Raw genomic sequence first — 15,950 nt, 5'->3', positions numbered from 1 at the left:
AGAAAAGTCACCCAAGATGCTGAGAGCCTGAGTACAATTCAATCTCAACCCCAGCAACTTTTCGAGAATGTCACCGATCATCGGTACGAGTCCCTTTGAATATTTTAGTACATGATTTTAAACATTGCCCGACAGATCGAGTTGAGCAGCTACAATAGTTATGGATCATGGTTGCCACATTTGTCCTATTTAGTGACTGATAACAATACTAGGATAGACTGTGGCAGATAATGCATAGCGGAACCAAAGCATCAAAATAAAGATCGTTTCATTATTTTAAAGGGGTAAAAACTTCTACAATTTAATGTTATGGTATGCAGTGCGGCAGTGGCAACTTCAAACGACCAGTTACTATTATAAGCACTTCATATAATTATTAATATTACATATAAGCACTAATTAGTACCAAAACTATTCGTAAATATTACATCACCCCCTTTTAGCAAAATAGTACAGTCTACTATTTGGCTTTGAAGATTTTGTTGTAATTTGTTTATCATGATCCCATTTGAAATGGGAAGGAGGATATAACATTAACAGAGGGCTTTTGAAGATTGCTTGACCGACATTTTCGTCATTTCCTTAATTTTCGATTAAAAGTCAGACATAAAACACAGAACCAATGTCCAAATGTACGATCACTTTTTTAAAAGTTCAAGTCGATAAAAAATCAGTGACGACTCGTGAGAGCAGGAAATTAAACATTTAAATCGAGTGCAGTTTAGCGTTCCAAATTGTGCCTTTTGGCTAAGATCATGTGTAGTATCTGTTCCCTTTCGAGGGGAATGGTGATGCACACCCGACGATGATCACACAGTCACAGTCCCGATGCAAGGAGACTGGGCTGAGAGCGGATCAGTCGTTTGGTAGTTTGGTTTTCGTGCCCAGGTTCTTTCCTGGGCGATTTTTTCTTAAAAAGTATAATTGTGAATAACTGCTTTCATATTATTATATTTTCATATCATGTTATTATATATTGTGGAGACTTGCACCAACATCAGTTCTCGAGTTACATACTAAAGCGATCATGTTCCTGCTATATGAACCAAACATTTCCATATCACATCCCCTTTCCCAGATCTCACCTACATTGCCACTTCATTTTTCCCCAACTAATTCCATTCCTCATTCAGAAGCAGATCCATGATTCTAAAAAGGAGAGGTGCGACCCTGAGGTCTTTGATCCTAACGTCAATGTAGCTGCATGGTTCAGTTGTCCTTCCCATAATCGTTTTTTGTTTGTTTACACATGGAATGATGCATTCTGAGATAAATTCATAATATGTAATAATAATAATAATAATAATAATAATAATAATAATAATAATAATAATAATAATAATCATAATCATAATCATAATCATAATCATAATAATAATAATAATAACAATAACAATAATAATTATAATAATAGTACTAATAATAACTAAAATAATAATAATAACAATAATAATATATATATATATATATATATATATATATATACATATATATATATATATATATATATATATATATATATATATATATATATATATATATATATATATATATATATACATTATTGAATTTGTAGTGATAGTTATATATCTATATATATCATAGAAATTATAGTGATATATAATATATATTACAGATCGACGTGTCCTTCCACAACACGAAACTACATTAACATATTGTTTTATTGATACCGAAGAATACTGAGAAAAATATGTATATATTTCTAAATATTTTGAAATAATATGTTTAACTGTTTTAAATGCATTTTAGTTGATTTTGAAGATATTGATTGGAAAATAATTTGTGTGTGAAAAGTTGCGATATATATTTTCGGTAGTGTAGGTTGGCAACAATTTTTCCTTTCATTCAGTTGATTCAGTTTCGCGAGATCGACTGAAGTTACTGCGTGGAGGTCATACATTTTCTCAATATTTACTGAACATCAACGCGTTTCATAGTAAGTTTACAGTGAGTTCTTGTAGTTTTTTTCTTAGTCTTACTACTTACATCCAATTTAATGTTTTCTGAATGCTTTTTTACTATATATAGTTATTAGGTTTATGTTGGTGCCATACGGCGTAGGGTTACTGAGTCACTAACTGAGTTGGGAAGGCAAACGTAGCCTAAGGAGTAAGTGGGTAGGCTTATGTAACTAGGCTAGGACTACATTATTGAAATGGCACCCAACCTTACAACAGTCCGTCCTTATCACCATAATGTTCCCAACTGTCGATGTGGTTGATCTTTTATCTCCAACAACATGCCGAGTGTTGTGTTGGATAGAACATTGTGAAAGTTCTTTTAAAGGACTAGGCTACCTAATTTTTTCATCCAACAGTTTCAAAGAATATGATGTGAATACCATCAGTACATAAGTAAAGCATATCTTTCCTTCAGGTTTAGGAGCCTAATTTAAGTCTAACTTATTCCAGCCTAACGTAAACCAATACTTGCAGTTGTTTGTATCATTGAAAAGAAATAAAATTCTTTTTACACTCTATTTACTATAGATTTTTCCACGATGAGGTTCACAGAGCTGTTATTAATACTTGTGGTTTGGATCCATGCAGCCAGTTTTGCTCCTCTCAACCCCAAACAAAGTGAGGAGGAAGAGACAGATGTGGAAGCCTTACCCCCTGACTCTCTGATGGATGGACCTGTAAGAACACTTAACCTTTAATTTAATACTTTTATCGAACAATTATGAAAATATCATTAAAATTGAAAATTAATCTTAAGTTCATTATAATGTAATCCTTAAAGCCTTTTCAATTGTACATTACAAGTACTCAGCAATACTATACCACAGAAAAAATTAGCAATTGCTTTTAAAACAACCGTTCACAACAGCTGCCAGATGTACCAGAGAAGAATACAAGACTAGATATAACATTTGGCATCACAGGTAATACTTTAACAAGATATACAACCCTCTAAAACCAAGCTTAATTATCAAGACTTGAGGAAAATATGACCAGTAGCCACAAACCCAATGTTTTAGATAACTACAATAATATCGCATAACCAGATAGTACTGCATGCACAGTTTGCAAACATTCACCAAAGAGAGTAATAAATTTGGAGTTGACCTCTGATGAAGTACTTCACCATAAACCTCTGGGAATACAAATGAAGTAGTATCAAAGCTGAAGTAGAAACATTGGTTTTGGTGAAGTGATAAGAGGAGAGAAGCAAAGTCTCACCATAGCTATAGCCGGCCCTATAGTAAATTTGTGGAGGGTAGGTTGATATGTGTTCCAGCCTAAGGGCTGGCATGCCCGAATAGTGCAACATTGTGGGCTGATACTTTCTGTGGGATGGTCTAAAGTCTTTGCATCCCAGATTGGGCCAGCGAGTTGCCTGTTGAGAACCCCTTCAAGACATTACAGTTTTAGCATTTAAATACATACTGACTGATATGGAAAAATTAAAAACTGGTATCTTTATTAGCTTGATTGGATCTTTATTTCAGAGCATTAATCCTAGAAAGTGTTCCTTTTGTTTAATCCCTTACCTTACCATGTCATTCTACTCGAATATTAATATATTTTAATTTTTCAAATTTTAGCAAAATCTAAAGGACTTGTCTGTAAGTTTAACAAATGATGCAGGTAATATCATTGCTGACATTCTTACAATTTTTGGTATAAATTTATACATTCTCCTTTCTTTAATAAACATTTGCCTTTTCTGCAAACTGGGAAAGACTTGCACTGGTAGTGGAGAATATGTTACCCCTCTGAGCTGTAACATACATCGACTTCTTCTTGACTTCTTAATTCAGCTTGGTGATGCACATATCCATGGGTTATGTCAATTCCTACCAAGGTTTTTACATCACCCTTGAATAACACATCACAATCTCACATGTTTTGGGGTTAGGTCAAGATAAATAAGACCAAAGTTTTGAAGCAGCTCAACTTACTGCATTTAAGAAGAAAGTGAACTGTATATTATTCATGGGATACTACTCTCAACTGAGGGCAAAGGTTATATGCAAAGATGTAAATCAGTTCAAAATCAATAGAAAATCATAGATTGAATTGATTGTACCCATAATGTATATATACTGAGAAGGTCCCTTACAGTACAGTAGACTATATTGCATTAAGAATGGAATGAGATCATTAGCTTCAAACATGACAGGTGGTGAATGTGCATGAAGGATTGTTTGATATGACCTTTGATCGGTCAGCACAAAGTGGACTGGACTGATTGACATCTTTCAAGGCAAGATAACGCAGTGCATCAAATTTAATTGTTTCTATTAAGAAACCAGTTTTCAAGGCAAGAATCAGCTTCATAATATAAACAATGTTGATTTATCAACCTTGTAAATATTGTTTCAGCAGCAACATTACCAAGCAGGAGACTCTACTAACTGACTTGTTCTGGATACCATTGTTTACATTCCCTAAAACATTCCTCCATAAATAAAAACCTTATTTCTCTTCTGAAAGAACATTTCCCCCCTCTTCTCATACAGTATTGAGAGCAATATGACTGTATGCCTTGTGTAACACCCTTTTCAGCAGCAATATTACCAAGCAGGAGACTTCACCGACTGACTTGGTAGTGATACCGTTATCTACATTCCCCTACCATTTTCTTCTGGATTTTTTTTTCCTGTGCTATCTATGACAACTTTTTCATTGACACAGTTCACATTTTCTCATCTATTGCACTTTATAAGGAATAAACTGTCTCTGCCTCCAGATATTCATCAGTTAAACATGTTGTAAATTACTAAAGTCTGTTTGTAACTTTGTGGTCTAACTGGACAGGAAAATTTGTAAATCATTTCATTGTGATACTATTTCCAGTTCATCCTTTCAGATGTCTGTTTTCATCAACTTTTGATTTATTTGTGTAGCCTAATATCCCCGAAACCCTAGGAGTGTTGCCATAATTTACTGAACGTTTTTTAACACCAGAATTCTACACCTGGACTCTCCTATCCACCTTTCTTTGCCAGTAATCATTACAACTATTCCGATTCTTTCTTTTCATTTCTGCTTTGCTTAGAAATCTTACAATCTGTTTTGTTTCTTTATTTATAAAGCAGGTACAATGCAATTCATTATCTCTTTTCTTTTGACTTTTTTCTTGAAAAGTTTATTGAAAATTTAGCCTCTCTGACATATCCATTCTCTTTCATCTTTCTCCTAAACTTCTTCATTCTGGGACCAATCGCTGAAACTGAGATTCCAAAACTTGAGTCAGAAAAATATCTTTTCTATGAATTAATAATCTGCTCTTTGGTGAATTCTGTCAAGTTTAATTGCTGTTCACTTTGTTGCCAGGTGTAATCTTTTTCAAGCTTCTCTGTCTTTGTTAAAACAAACATATCTGAATCATACAGTAATAATGGATGACCTGATGTGACACAGACCTTTTGAATATTCAAACAAAATTATATATTAAATAATGAAACACAATGTGCAGTACTTAAGTAGAGGAAATGATTTATAGGTTTTCATGAATGACTATGGCAGTAAATGCTAGATGGATAGCATCTAGTCAAGGAATACATTTTTTACAGGATATGAAGAATACAAGCGTTTTATATATACATAACAACAGCATCAAATGCTCAATGGATAGAATAGTCAAATAATATATCATATTAAGCTATGGGAAATAATAATCATTGGTACATGAAATGAAAAGTAGGAATGTTCCATGTATATATGACAACAGCATCAAAAATGAAGGAAGTCGTAAGAAATTTTGTATTAGTAAATAATGGAGAATAATGCTCGTAGCATAGGAAATGAAGAGTAGAAGGTTGTCATAGATGACAACAGCGTGAAATGCTCAATGGATCCATAGTTAAATAATATGTCATATTAGAAAGTGGAGAAAATTATTCTCAATAGCACAGGGAATGATGAATAGAAGCGTTTTTATGGAAGACAACAGCATAGAAAAGTTGCCTGGTGTTTGATATAATTTATTGCTAGTTTGAACCTGATCAAGCCAACACCTACAGTAGCTAATAGCCTGACACTAACACAAGATAACCACACTGCAGTAATAATGTGGTATATAAATGTATGTGTTAGTTTACGAACGCAGTGCCACATCATAACTCAGACCACAGTAATGCATCGTTATGTGCCTACTGCTGTGAATTCATTCAAACAATTAACTTGTTACAAAACAAGTTTATTATTCATATCGTTTAAATATGTGTATATAAGTGATTGTACAGTATATACACTAAATGAGCTGTGCATGTTGTTATGTGCCTACTGCTGCGAATTTATTCAAACAAGTACTTCTTACAAAACAAATAAGTTAATTATTCATATTGTTTAAATATGTGTATATATTAGTGATAGTATACAATAAATGAGCTGTGCATGTTGATCATTACTCCAGGTGTTGCCTAGGTTATAGTTTACTTGTTGGATGTAAAAATCATTATTTTGCATCAATATAATTTCAGTGTACATAAAGCTAGGAATGGAAAACACAAACACTAAGGCCATCTTTCATAGTTTTAAATGAAAGAATGTGTCTGATATTGCATAGCAAGAAAATTCAACTTTGCAAAATGGATATAAAGTTTGCTAGACATATATTCATATTAATGTAGCATAGACTGCAGAAGTACACACGCCCTTATTGCATTCAGCCGTTCACAGTTTCACAATGAATTGTCTACTTTGGATTAATCAAAAGTGCTGTACTGTATAAAGCAATAAATAACATCATTTGGTAATATCAAAGCAAAAGTATGGGCTACGTCTAAAGAAAGCCATAATTTTGTTACATTATGGTGTCTGTGATTGTTGTAAAATTGTTTGTTGAAATTTTGTAAACTTTTTCTTGGTTTGCGAGATAATTATTACTGAACGTGTGTGCTTGTCTCTTTCAGCAAACTGGTCTAGAATACGAGAAGTACTTGGAACAAGTTATTCAGGTGCTAGAGACGGATCCAAGCATGAGGGAGAAACTTGAAGGAATGACCATGGATGACTTAAAGGTACTTCCTGCAAACAATTGGTCCTCTGGAGGAAAATTTGTTATTGACAAATGAAAGAAGAATAATAAATTTAACCATCCTTGTGAAATTTGCATGCAAATTTGTATATTGCAAATGGTCAAGCTGACAACCTTTTTTTTTTTTTTCACTTTATGATTTTGGTATTTTTGTTTTGACCTTGAATAAGATATATGTATCTAACTTTATCTAAGGGGATGTGAAGTTAACAGTTTATACCAGTGTAGTGTATTCTTATGTTAATGCATCCCAAGTTGGAAAAATAAAAAATAACAAAGTTTGTCAGTATGCAACTATAGCATCATAAATGTTTGCAACCATACATTTGTTCATTTATCTACTATTTTTCCCCCACAAACAGGCTGGCAAGATGGGAGAAGAAATAAACTGGTTGGATCATAATATACGAACAGAACTTGATGAATTGAAGAGATTAGAAATACAGAGGCTAAGAAATATTGCCCGAAAGAGAATGGATACCGGTGGTAAGTTTAGATGGATCAAACAAAAACTATCATTTTGCTATTAATTGCTCAGTACACTAAGTGGAATGACTTGTACACAGAGATGTCCAAATAAATGTTTGTCAAAGCACTGAGCACTAATGGATGGGTGGGGTTTGGAGGGGAGGTGGGGGTGGGGGAGGTATCAGTTTACCTTGGACCCACAAGGTTAGGACTCTATTATGGGGTTTTATAATTTAGAGGAGAATAAATCCAAGCCTAAAAGACAATAAAACCACTTGCCAAGTGTTTCTATGCCACCACATACTCATTTAGTATGTAAGTTAAAGTTAATGAATAAACATCTACTCCTCTGCATATTGAATATTCAGTTTGTTCTGAATGTTATAGTGTGGGTGTGGGTTTGTAGATACATCAACCTTTCAAAAAAATCAGCCATAATCCAGCTTCAGTGCAGTGTTCTTTCAAATCTCCTTTGCATTATCAAGTTGAAATTGAAGAATTTGATATATGAAAATTGAAATTGAAGAATTTGAAAATTGAAATTGTAGATACCATATTTTTTATCTTGTGTAATGTACTATTATAGATTCGTTCTCTTTTTACATATATGTTAAAGATTTATTTATTAATCTATCATGAAAGTGGAGAAAAACTTGGGCTGTTTACAATTTTTTAGCCAATTACCGGTAGCGAATTGAGATAGCATAACATTTTGCTATGGAATTCAGGATAAATCATTCCCTCTAACTGTGTGGAATTAAGCAAATATATATATTTTAAACCAGCAATTGGTTCAAACTTAAGAAACATTTTTATTTGGTGATATATGTAAACTTTCATTAACAGAGAACTCATTTATATGGCTGAAGGAACAGTCTAATGATCAGTGATAACTTCTAATTCTGTGAAACCTGCTGTTCTACATCAGTGATAGCTGTTTTAAGTCAGTTTTATGACTGAAGGTTTTAAGAGATTAATACCCATTTGCCTATATAATGCCAAGACCATTTCCGAACCTAAATTAAAAAGTTTCTATGATATCGTAATATTTCTCCTCAGGTGCTAGAACATTAGACAGTAAATTTGTGGATAATTTGATAGGGCATATTGATCCAGCCAACACTAATGCCTTTGGACCTAAGGACTTTGAAAAACTTCTACATAAGGTTGGTCATGTACGATGGAACAGAATTTTATGTTTCAGTTGTCTGTTTGCATCTTCTCAGCTAGTTACACAGTGTACTTGCATGCCTAACCCCTTTTGGTTCTTATTTACACTGCCCCTTCATGGTCCTGCATTTATTCTTTTGTATCGCATTGTTATCTTTTGCCTTTGTTCTAAGTTTGCCTGCAAACACCTTCCCCCCCCCCCTCCCCTCAAAAAAAAAAAAGAAATTAAAAAAATTAGTTCTTGATAATGCAGTACTGAGTAATGGCCCAAATAAACCTAATTTGGTTTTTTGTTTGATGAATTAATTACCTTCTCTGGTTGTGCACAGTGTGTCCTGTGCACTACTGAAGGGTAGCTAATACACAAGTAATGGACTAACTAAAAGCCACATTGTCAACATCTTTGTGTAAACTAGAACTGATAATCCAGCATGCACTGGGAGGCAAAATCCTGCTCTAATCTGCAAATTATCTTGCTGCTTTGGAATTGGTTGCGGTTCCCTTTTTTTTTTCTACAGAATTTATTTAATTTTTTTTTGGCTACCATGGTGACTGAGGGTGTTTGTTTTGCTGGTTAAATTAATTTGATTCCCTCTTTCCATTCTGTTGCAATCATTGTTTACTAACCATTTTCAGATCACATTGAAGAAGCCTTCCTTTCAAATCTTATTGCCCACGTTGATCCAGAAGACCTCTCCTCTTTCAGACCAGATGATTTTCAAAAGCTATTTGAGAAGGTATAAATTAAATACGTTGCTCATCCTTTACCTTGGTGCAGCTTCCAAGTGTCCTCAATGTGAACAGAAATATTCTCTAGTTTTGCTGAAAGATACCTTTGTCAGTGGAGCTTGTTAGTTTGTCTGTCCATCCGTAAGAGAAGAAGCAAGTATTTCTTAAACTTCCTTGCTTGTACCATGTACGGTAATATAGTGGAGATGGTGAGGAGGGGAGAGGGAAGGGGGGTTCCATATTATGGTCTTTTTCATGTAAAAGGCTGATACTTTACACACATAATAAGCAGCTTGAAAAGAAAAGGAATAAGAGAAAAAAATAAAGGATTTTTGACAGAGCTCATAGATTTAAGTAGCAGGCACCCTGTGCCCCCCTCCCCCTCCCCCTCCCCCTAAAAAAAAGAAGAACCCCTCCCCCCTCCCCCTAAAAAAAAGAAGAACAAAATAAGAAAAAGCAGGCATTTTAAACATGTTTCAACTTATTTATGTTTATGATACTTTTTTCTTTATACAACATGCATCCATTTTCATTTTATATTATTTGACTGCATTTTGTATATTAACCATGCTGGGAGTAGTCCAAAGGTATAATTAATATATTTATTCGTTCATGTCATTGAAAAAAAGACCTTTTGCTTGTCTTCAAAATGCTGCATATCAAATAATGAACTGAAACTCAAGAAGGTGCATTAACTGCCGGTTTGCTTCTTAGTGTTAATATAAAAAAATAGCAAAAACTGAGCAAGGAAATTTGGAACATGACGTATCAGTGGCCATTATTTGACTCTCTAGCATATTTTGAATTGGAGACAGTAATGATTACCTCTAATTTACTTCGCTCCTAGCTTACCTGTCTCCTCACAACCTTAGCACCTCGTTCTACCGTGCCTATAAAGTCCTGGTAAAAACTCTCTAGCATAAGACTCTGGCATATTTGGAATTGGTAACAGTAATGATTACTTCTAATTTGCTAGATTAGCAGCCTCTAACTTGCTAGATTTGCTGCTTTCCCTGATGAGGCTTTCTTGATTGCCCCAAAATTAAAATATGATTGCAAATTGTAGCCTGCACTGACAGCAAATTGTTACCAATTTCTGGGACAGGTCAAAGTCATCCCTTTATTTTCACAATTTTAATTATTTTCACAATTCCACCGTAAGTTGCATGGTAAGTTGGTAATGTTTGCATGTATGTTGCATTGTTATTCTTGTTTTGTTTTTTTCTTTAACAAATTCACCAAATTTATCGTGTTTCTCATGATTTTCTGTCTTTACATGTTTATTCTCCTTGCAACAATGTTTATTTTGCTGAGAATTGTCATTTTATATTGCAAGTTTTAATTTTCTCAAAAAAATGCTGGAAAACGCAACATTTAAAGTCTATGGACACTTATTAACAACATTGTCCTAATCACTCTAAAAGGCATTAGAAATCATGAGAATAGCTGCAACTCCAATCAAAATCCATCAGAGATTGACCATTTCACAAGTCTCTTCTCAATTCTAGTTTTAGTTATGAATAAACATTAGCTAATTATGTACATTGATAATGCAGAGTGAGTGAATGCCTTATTTCCTGTTATATTATATCTTTGTTTCAAGGACACTGAACACAGGTTTTTGGGCCTACAGCAATTTTTGAAATATTTTGTCTTCTTTGAAAATAGGAACATCATATTATTCAAATGATACACATGTGAGCTTGTAATTATGGGTTAACTTATTAATTGCTAAAATAAGAAATTTTGATGAGCGCAACACTCCACGTCATAGTTTGCAAATATTTAACAAATTTCCCCGATTTATCAAAACTTCAAATGTGCATACAGTATCTTAGAAATGAACAGAGCTGTTCGAAAAATGTCAACAGAATTTGAATGAGGTTCTCACATACAACAAAATGTACTTAACATGGGGCAAATTGGGTAGGTATCCATAGTAGTACTGTAATACTTTCTTTAGAATTAAGTGTTGAAACTTGGAAGTAGATGTTTTGAATACGTTTATTAGATTATGAAGAATATTGTTGTGGTGATGTCCACTGGCCATATAGATATTAATATGAAATTTCACCTATTAAAATGTAAATGCTAAAAGGGTGAAGAAATATTTGAATAGTAATGCAGAGAATGTTTCTAGTGATATGAAAATGAAACCAGTGCCATTTTGATAAACAAAAATTAATTTTGTTAAGGTTAAGTTGCTATAGTGCATTTGTTTGTTTCAGTGCCTTCAAAAATGCATTGTGATAATCATTATTCTTCTAAATGGAGAGCCAAACCATAACGTATATCTTCATAATTACTGACAAGAATTTTAACCAGAGATTGAAAGTTTTCTTAAATTAAAATTCCTATTCAGATTGAATTCATATTGTATTTGATTAATAACTTATATTATGTTAAAAAAATCATAAAATAGAAAACCAAACCCATTAAAACACATCCTTTGCAACAACTTCTTTAGGCAACCTCTGACTTAGAAGAAGCAGACAAAAGAAGAAAAACAGATTTCAAAAAATATGAGATGGAGAAAGAACTTAGGCGTCGCCAACAGATGAACAAGCTGGACGAAAAGGCTCGAGCAGAAGCGGTGAAAAATTGGGAGGAAGCGAAGAAAGCGAAGAACAACCACAAAGAGATGAAACATCCAGTGAGTTTGAAGGAATGAATCTTTAAAGGCATTGAAGACTCGCCCCAAACCGCGTGCGGTTATCTGAAAACGTTAACTTTCCGTTGCTTGCAAGTAATGTTTTGTTCGTGTCGCTACAAAATGCAGACAGTAATGAAACGTGATACCTTGTTATCTTTAGCTGCACCTGAGATGTCCATCGCTGTATGGTTTATACACTGTGCTGTTGGTATTGACCGTAGCTGTATGTACTGATTGTACACTAGTGTCTAATTATTGATGGTAGCAAGCTGTGTGTGTATTTTCTGGGATCGATGGTGGTGTCTTACACTTCTGTTACACCTCATTCGAAACTAGGTCAGATTACAGGCATTAGACGTTTCTTTTTGGGCAAGTCTTCACACCCTTTAAGGTCGATAGCTTGTAGGAAAAAGGATTTGCTGTCAAGTGATAATTTATAGAACCTTTTCAATCGGCAAGTATTCTTGCAAAGATGCGTTGAGACCCAGCTAGAAAGCATGAATTGTAGCAGTTTACAAAAAAACATTTTTAGAAAATTCAGACTTTGAGAAGCTGACATGAAATTTGTCATACTTGTTTAAAACAGTTTAAAGTTAACAGATTATTATTATTCCTCTTTATGTGCTTTATAATATGTGATGTTTTTAAGGGTTCCCCTGGATGAAACAGTATGTTTCATTATTCTGACATTTGGCCTAGTTGTTTTCATATGTGAATTATAGAAAGCCCCACTTACGCACAAAGCGACATTAGAAAAGAAAAAAATACAGGGAAAATGTAGTGTTTAATTTTGTAGCAGTGTTGAAAGATCAGAACTTTGTCCTTATACATTACTATGATTCTGAGTACAAAAACTGTTATAATGCATCTTTGAACTTGTATAGCAATTTGCCCACACTGCAAAGCAGTTTTGCGATCGACTCCATATGTTTAATTCCCAGGGAAGCTATTATTCTTCTTCAATGTTATTTTTCCCAGGGAAGCAAAGCTCAACTTGAAGATGTTTGGGAGAAGACCGACCATTTAGAGAAAGATACCTTTAACCCTAAGACATTCTTTATGCTCCACGACACAAACGGTGATGGTTCACTAGATTCTTTTGAATTAGAAGCTCTATTTATCAAAGAGGTAAGTCACCTTGGTCTCTCAATCAATTTATTTTAGAAATGATAAGACTTATTGCAAGGCTTAAATTATAGGATATGATAGATCGAAAGGCAAATTTTTTTGTTTTTAAGGTCGAGGTAGAAGTTGTCTTGGATATTCATAGAATGTAGCAGCCATTAGCAACAGCGACATAAATAATTTAGTTTGATATTAATTTTGTAATTACACGGTTTAACTTGAGCCTTAGTTTGTCAATAAATTCTGTTTAGAAATGTTTACAAGTACTTTCTAGAATTGGATTCACATGTTGAAAAAGACTTGTCTCATGGAATGGCTCATTTTAAAAATACTGTAGGCTGGAACCAAGGTTGAGAAGCTAGGGTATACAGTGTTTATTTGGATACTTATCGATACTAAACATTTTCATTCTGCTGTAGACAATTATTTGAGGGCTTTATTTCACTTTAATGAACCTCTTGTTGGATAGCATTCACAATGTAAATTTCTTGTCCTACACTTGTGGAAACTCATAATATACTGTTAGGTTGTATCATTGCATTAGTCACATATCAGATGTGCTGGGGGAGGGGGGGGGGGGGTCTGATGGAGAAGCCTGATGCTTTACAATGTGTATTTCAATATATCTAATGTTTAAGCATACAACATATGTACAGTAAGATATGTTGCATAGACATTATAGGTCTATGTAAGAACCTGAAGTGATGTTTGTGGCCAGGCCGATTTAGTTGACAATTGAGATGTTCTTGATAGAGGTAAGGAGACTTCTGTAGATGAACGGATCAAATTACTTTGAGTGAAAAAACACAATGTAGGTGTTCTGAGATGTGCATAATGGTAATGTTGCTTGAGAAGTAACATGTGACTAGTTGCTTACAAGAGTAAATTTGAGAGGTTTCGATGATGTTTACACACGTCTACTGATTGACAAGGAATGTGTTTTTAGGTCAGTAGAATATTCAAAGACACCAACAGAGATCAACGAGAAATCATGGAAGAGGTGGCTCGAATGAGGGAGCATGTCCAAAAAGAGGTAGGGAGAATCTCCAAAAAGAGGTAGGGAGAATTGAAGTGTCATCAGCAGCATCACTGGTAGCCAAGGGTGAAGGTGTTACTAATTCCTAACAAGCAACATTTCAATTTGTGCAAATTACACTTACATCCAGTAAGTCGTCTTGACAAGAAACTCAACTATTTGAGGCAATAAATTGACCATTTCGCCCGACTTGGGCACTTCTGTCTCTGTGCATTTCGTGTAATTCCTCATTAGAAACTGAAATTTATTCAAATTTATTTATTCAAATTTCTTGACTGAAATTTATTATACATGAAATTTATAGAGCAGAATGTGAACATGGTCTTAAAGGTTTGCGATGATTTGGAAATTCTTTAATTTGTTGTTTACAGCCCATTTTCCATTTCCTTTACAAATTTAATTTTTTTCTTGGCCAAATGACAAGAAATTACAAGGTTTATTCGATTTCCATCTTCTCAAAAAATGACCTTTAAAAGAAATGCAACTTTTGTCATGCAAAAACAAGACAAGAAAAGGACAAAATAACATAATTGATGTTGCTTTAGGATAACCCTACTCTGCATCATTTCGTGCTACAGTACTCTCTTTATTCCTCATTTCTATAACCGTCCAAGCCAGGCTCTTCTTCTTCAGTTGTTGCATTTTCTTCATTCAGGTGGAGGAGATTTATAAAGATACTGATGCAGACCCCAAAGAAAAATTTGAAGAAATTTATCGTATGAGGGAACATGTCATGAAAGAGGTAAAGATGGGAAACTAGTATCTTCATTTCAAAGAGAGAGAGCCGAAAAATAAAACAGTTAAACATAAAGAAACTGACTTCTATAAAATGCCTGTGTAGGTAAATATATAGAATAAGGGGTTAATCAACGCACGATCGGGGGATAATGCAAGCGATGCACGAGGGCGGAGACCGAGTGCATCCAGCGATAGCATTAACACCCGGAGTGCATTAATCATGTGAGTAACGCACGCTAGACCGTTGATTAACCCCGTTCATTCATACAATACCATTTGTGTGGGGGAAAAATCATAAAACAAAACATTTTTGGTTACATATAACCAAAGATTTGTTAAAGTGATGCCCCGTAATTTTACCGTGCATTACTCACAGGATTAACCACGGTCAGCTGACCTGAATGGACCAATAGGATTTAGGAATCTTTACTAAGTATGAATGAATATAGTTTCAATATTAAAGATAGAGAAAAACAAAAAGATTGACATCATTCACTCATTTGCCAGATGCATTCACAAAATACCACCAAATTTGAAAAATTATTCGCCAACACAATTATGTGCTTTCAACCTAAAGATACAGAACATTTCCAGCATTTTTATTGAGCAATCAAATTCAGCCACCGAAATATCCCTTTAAGGATAGAATGTGATGTAAATCAACTTCTTCTAAGATCAGTTGAATCTTACTACCCCTGCATGCTTCTCAAGGGAAGCCGAATGGCATAAGAACCATCTTTTACTAACAAGCCAATCTCTCATGCCTAGTTTGCAAACTGTGATGAACCCTTCAAGTTAACCTTTCTTAGTGGTTGTGACGGGATGCTAACTTTGCTTCGAGGTTTACATGCATTGGTAGAGAAACTCTATATAGCTTCAAATATAGACTGCAAAAGAGATGACATCACATAAATTATCAGATATATCATATCACATATGGCACCAAGGGTATCATTTCATATACAGTACTAAAGGTATCGTATTGTATGTAGTGATATCATAATGTGTTCAGTATGAAAGACA

The 15,950-nt window shown here is 34.1% G+C and overlaps 1 protein-coding gene across 7 annotated transcripts in view; it reads left to right on the top strand.

The window, feature by feature from the left end:
* The first annotated feature begins 1,805 nt into the window (after positions 1-1,805).
* Positions 1,806-15,950, top strand: part of LOC139969908 (nucleobindin-2-like) — a 33,049-nt gene continuing 18,904 nt past the window's right edge. For 4 of the 7 annotated variants that reach the window (XM_071975300.1, XM_071975303.1, XM_071975302.1 and 1 more), the window contains exons 1-8: positions 1,806-1,957; positions 2,511-2,659; positions 6,884-6,991; positions 7,371-7,494; positions 8,536-8,642; positions 11,843-12,028; positions 13,007-13,156; positions 14,845-14,931. In XM_071975300.1, the coding sequence (XP_071831401.1) occupies positions 2,522-2,659; positions 6,884-6,991; positions 7,371-7,494; positions 8,536-8,642; positions 11,843-12,028; positions 13,007-13,156; positions 14,845-14,931 (900 nt within the window). In that variant the 5' untranslated portion in view covers positions 1,806-1,957; positions 2,511-2,521. Of the gene's footprint in view, positions 1,969-2,510; positions 2,660-6,883; positions 6,992-7,370; positions 7,495-8,535; positions 8,643-9,282; positions 9,384-11,842; positions 12,029-13,006; positions 13,157-14,099; positions 14,187-14,844; positions 14,932-15,950 lie in introns of all 7 variants that reach the window. The other 3 variants (XM_071975301.1, XM_071975299.1, XM_071975298.1) reach the window with 3 other exon arrangements.

This window comes from Apostichopus japonicus, chromosome 7, assembly GCF_037975245.1.
Source record: "Apostichopus japonicus isolate 1M-3 chromosome 7, ASM3797524v1, whole genome shotgun sequence".
NCBI lineage: Eukaryota > Metazoa > Echinodermata > Holothuroidea > Aspidochirotida > Stichopodidae > Apostichopus > Apostichopus japonicus.
The sequence above is the reverse complement of the archived record's forward strand: the minus strand, read 5'-3'. Positions and strand labels throughout refer to the sequence as shown.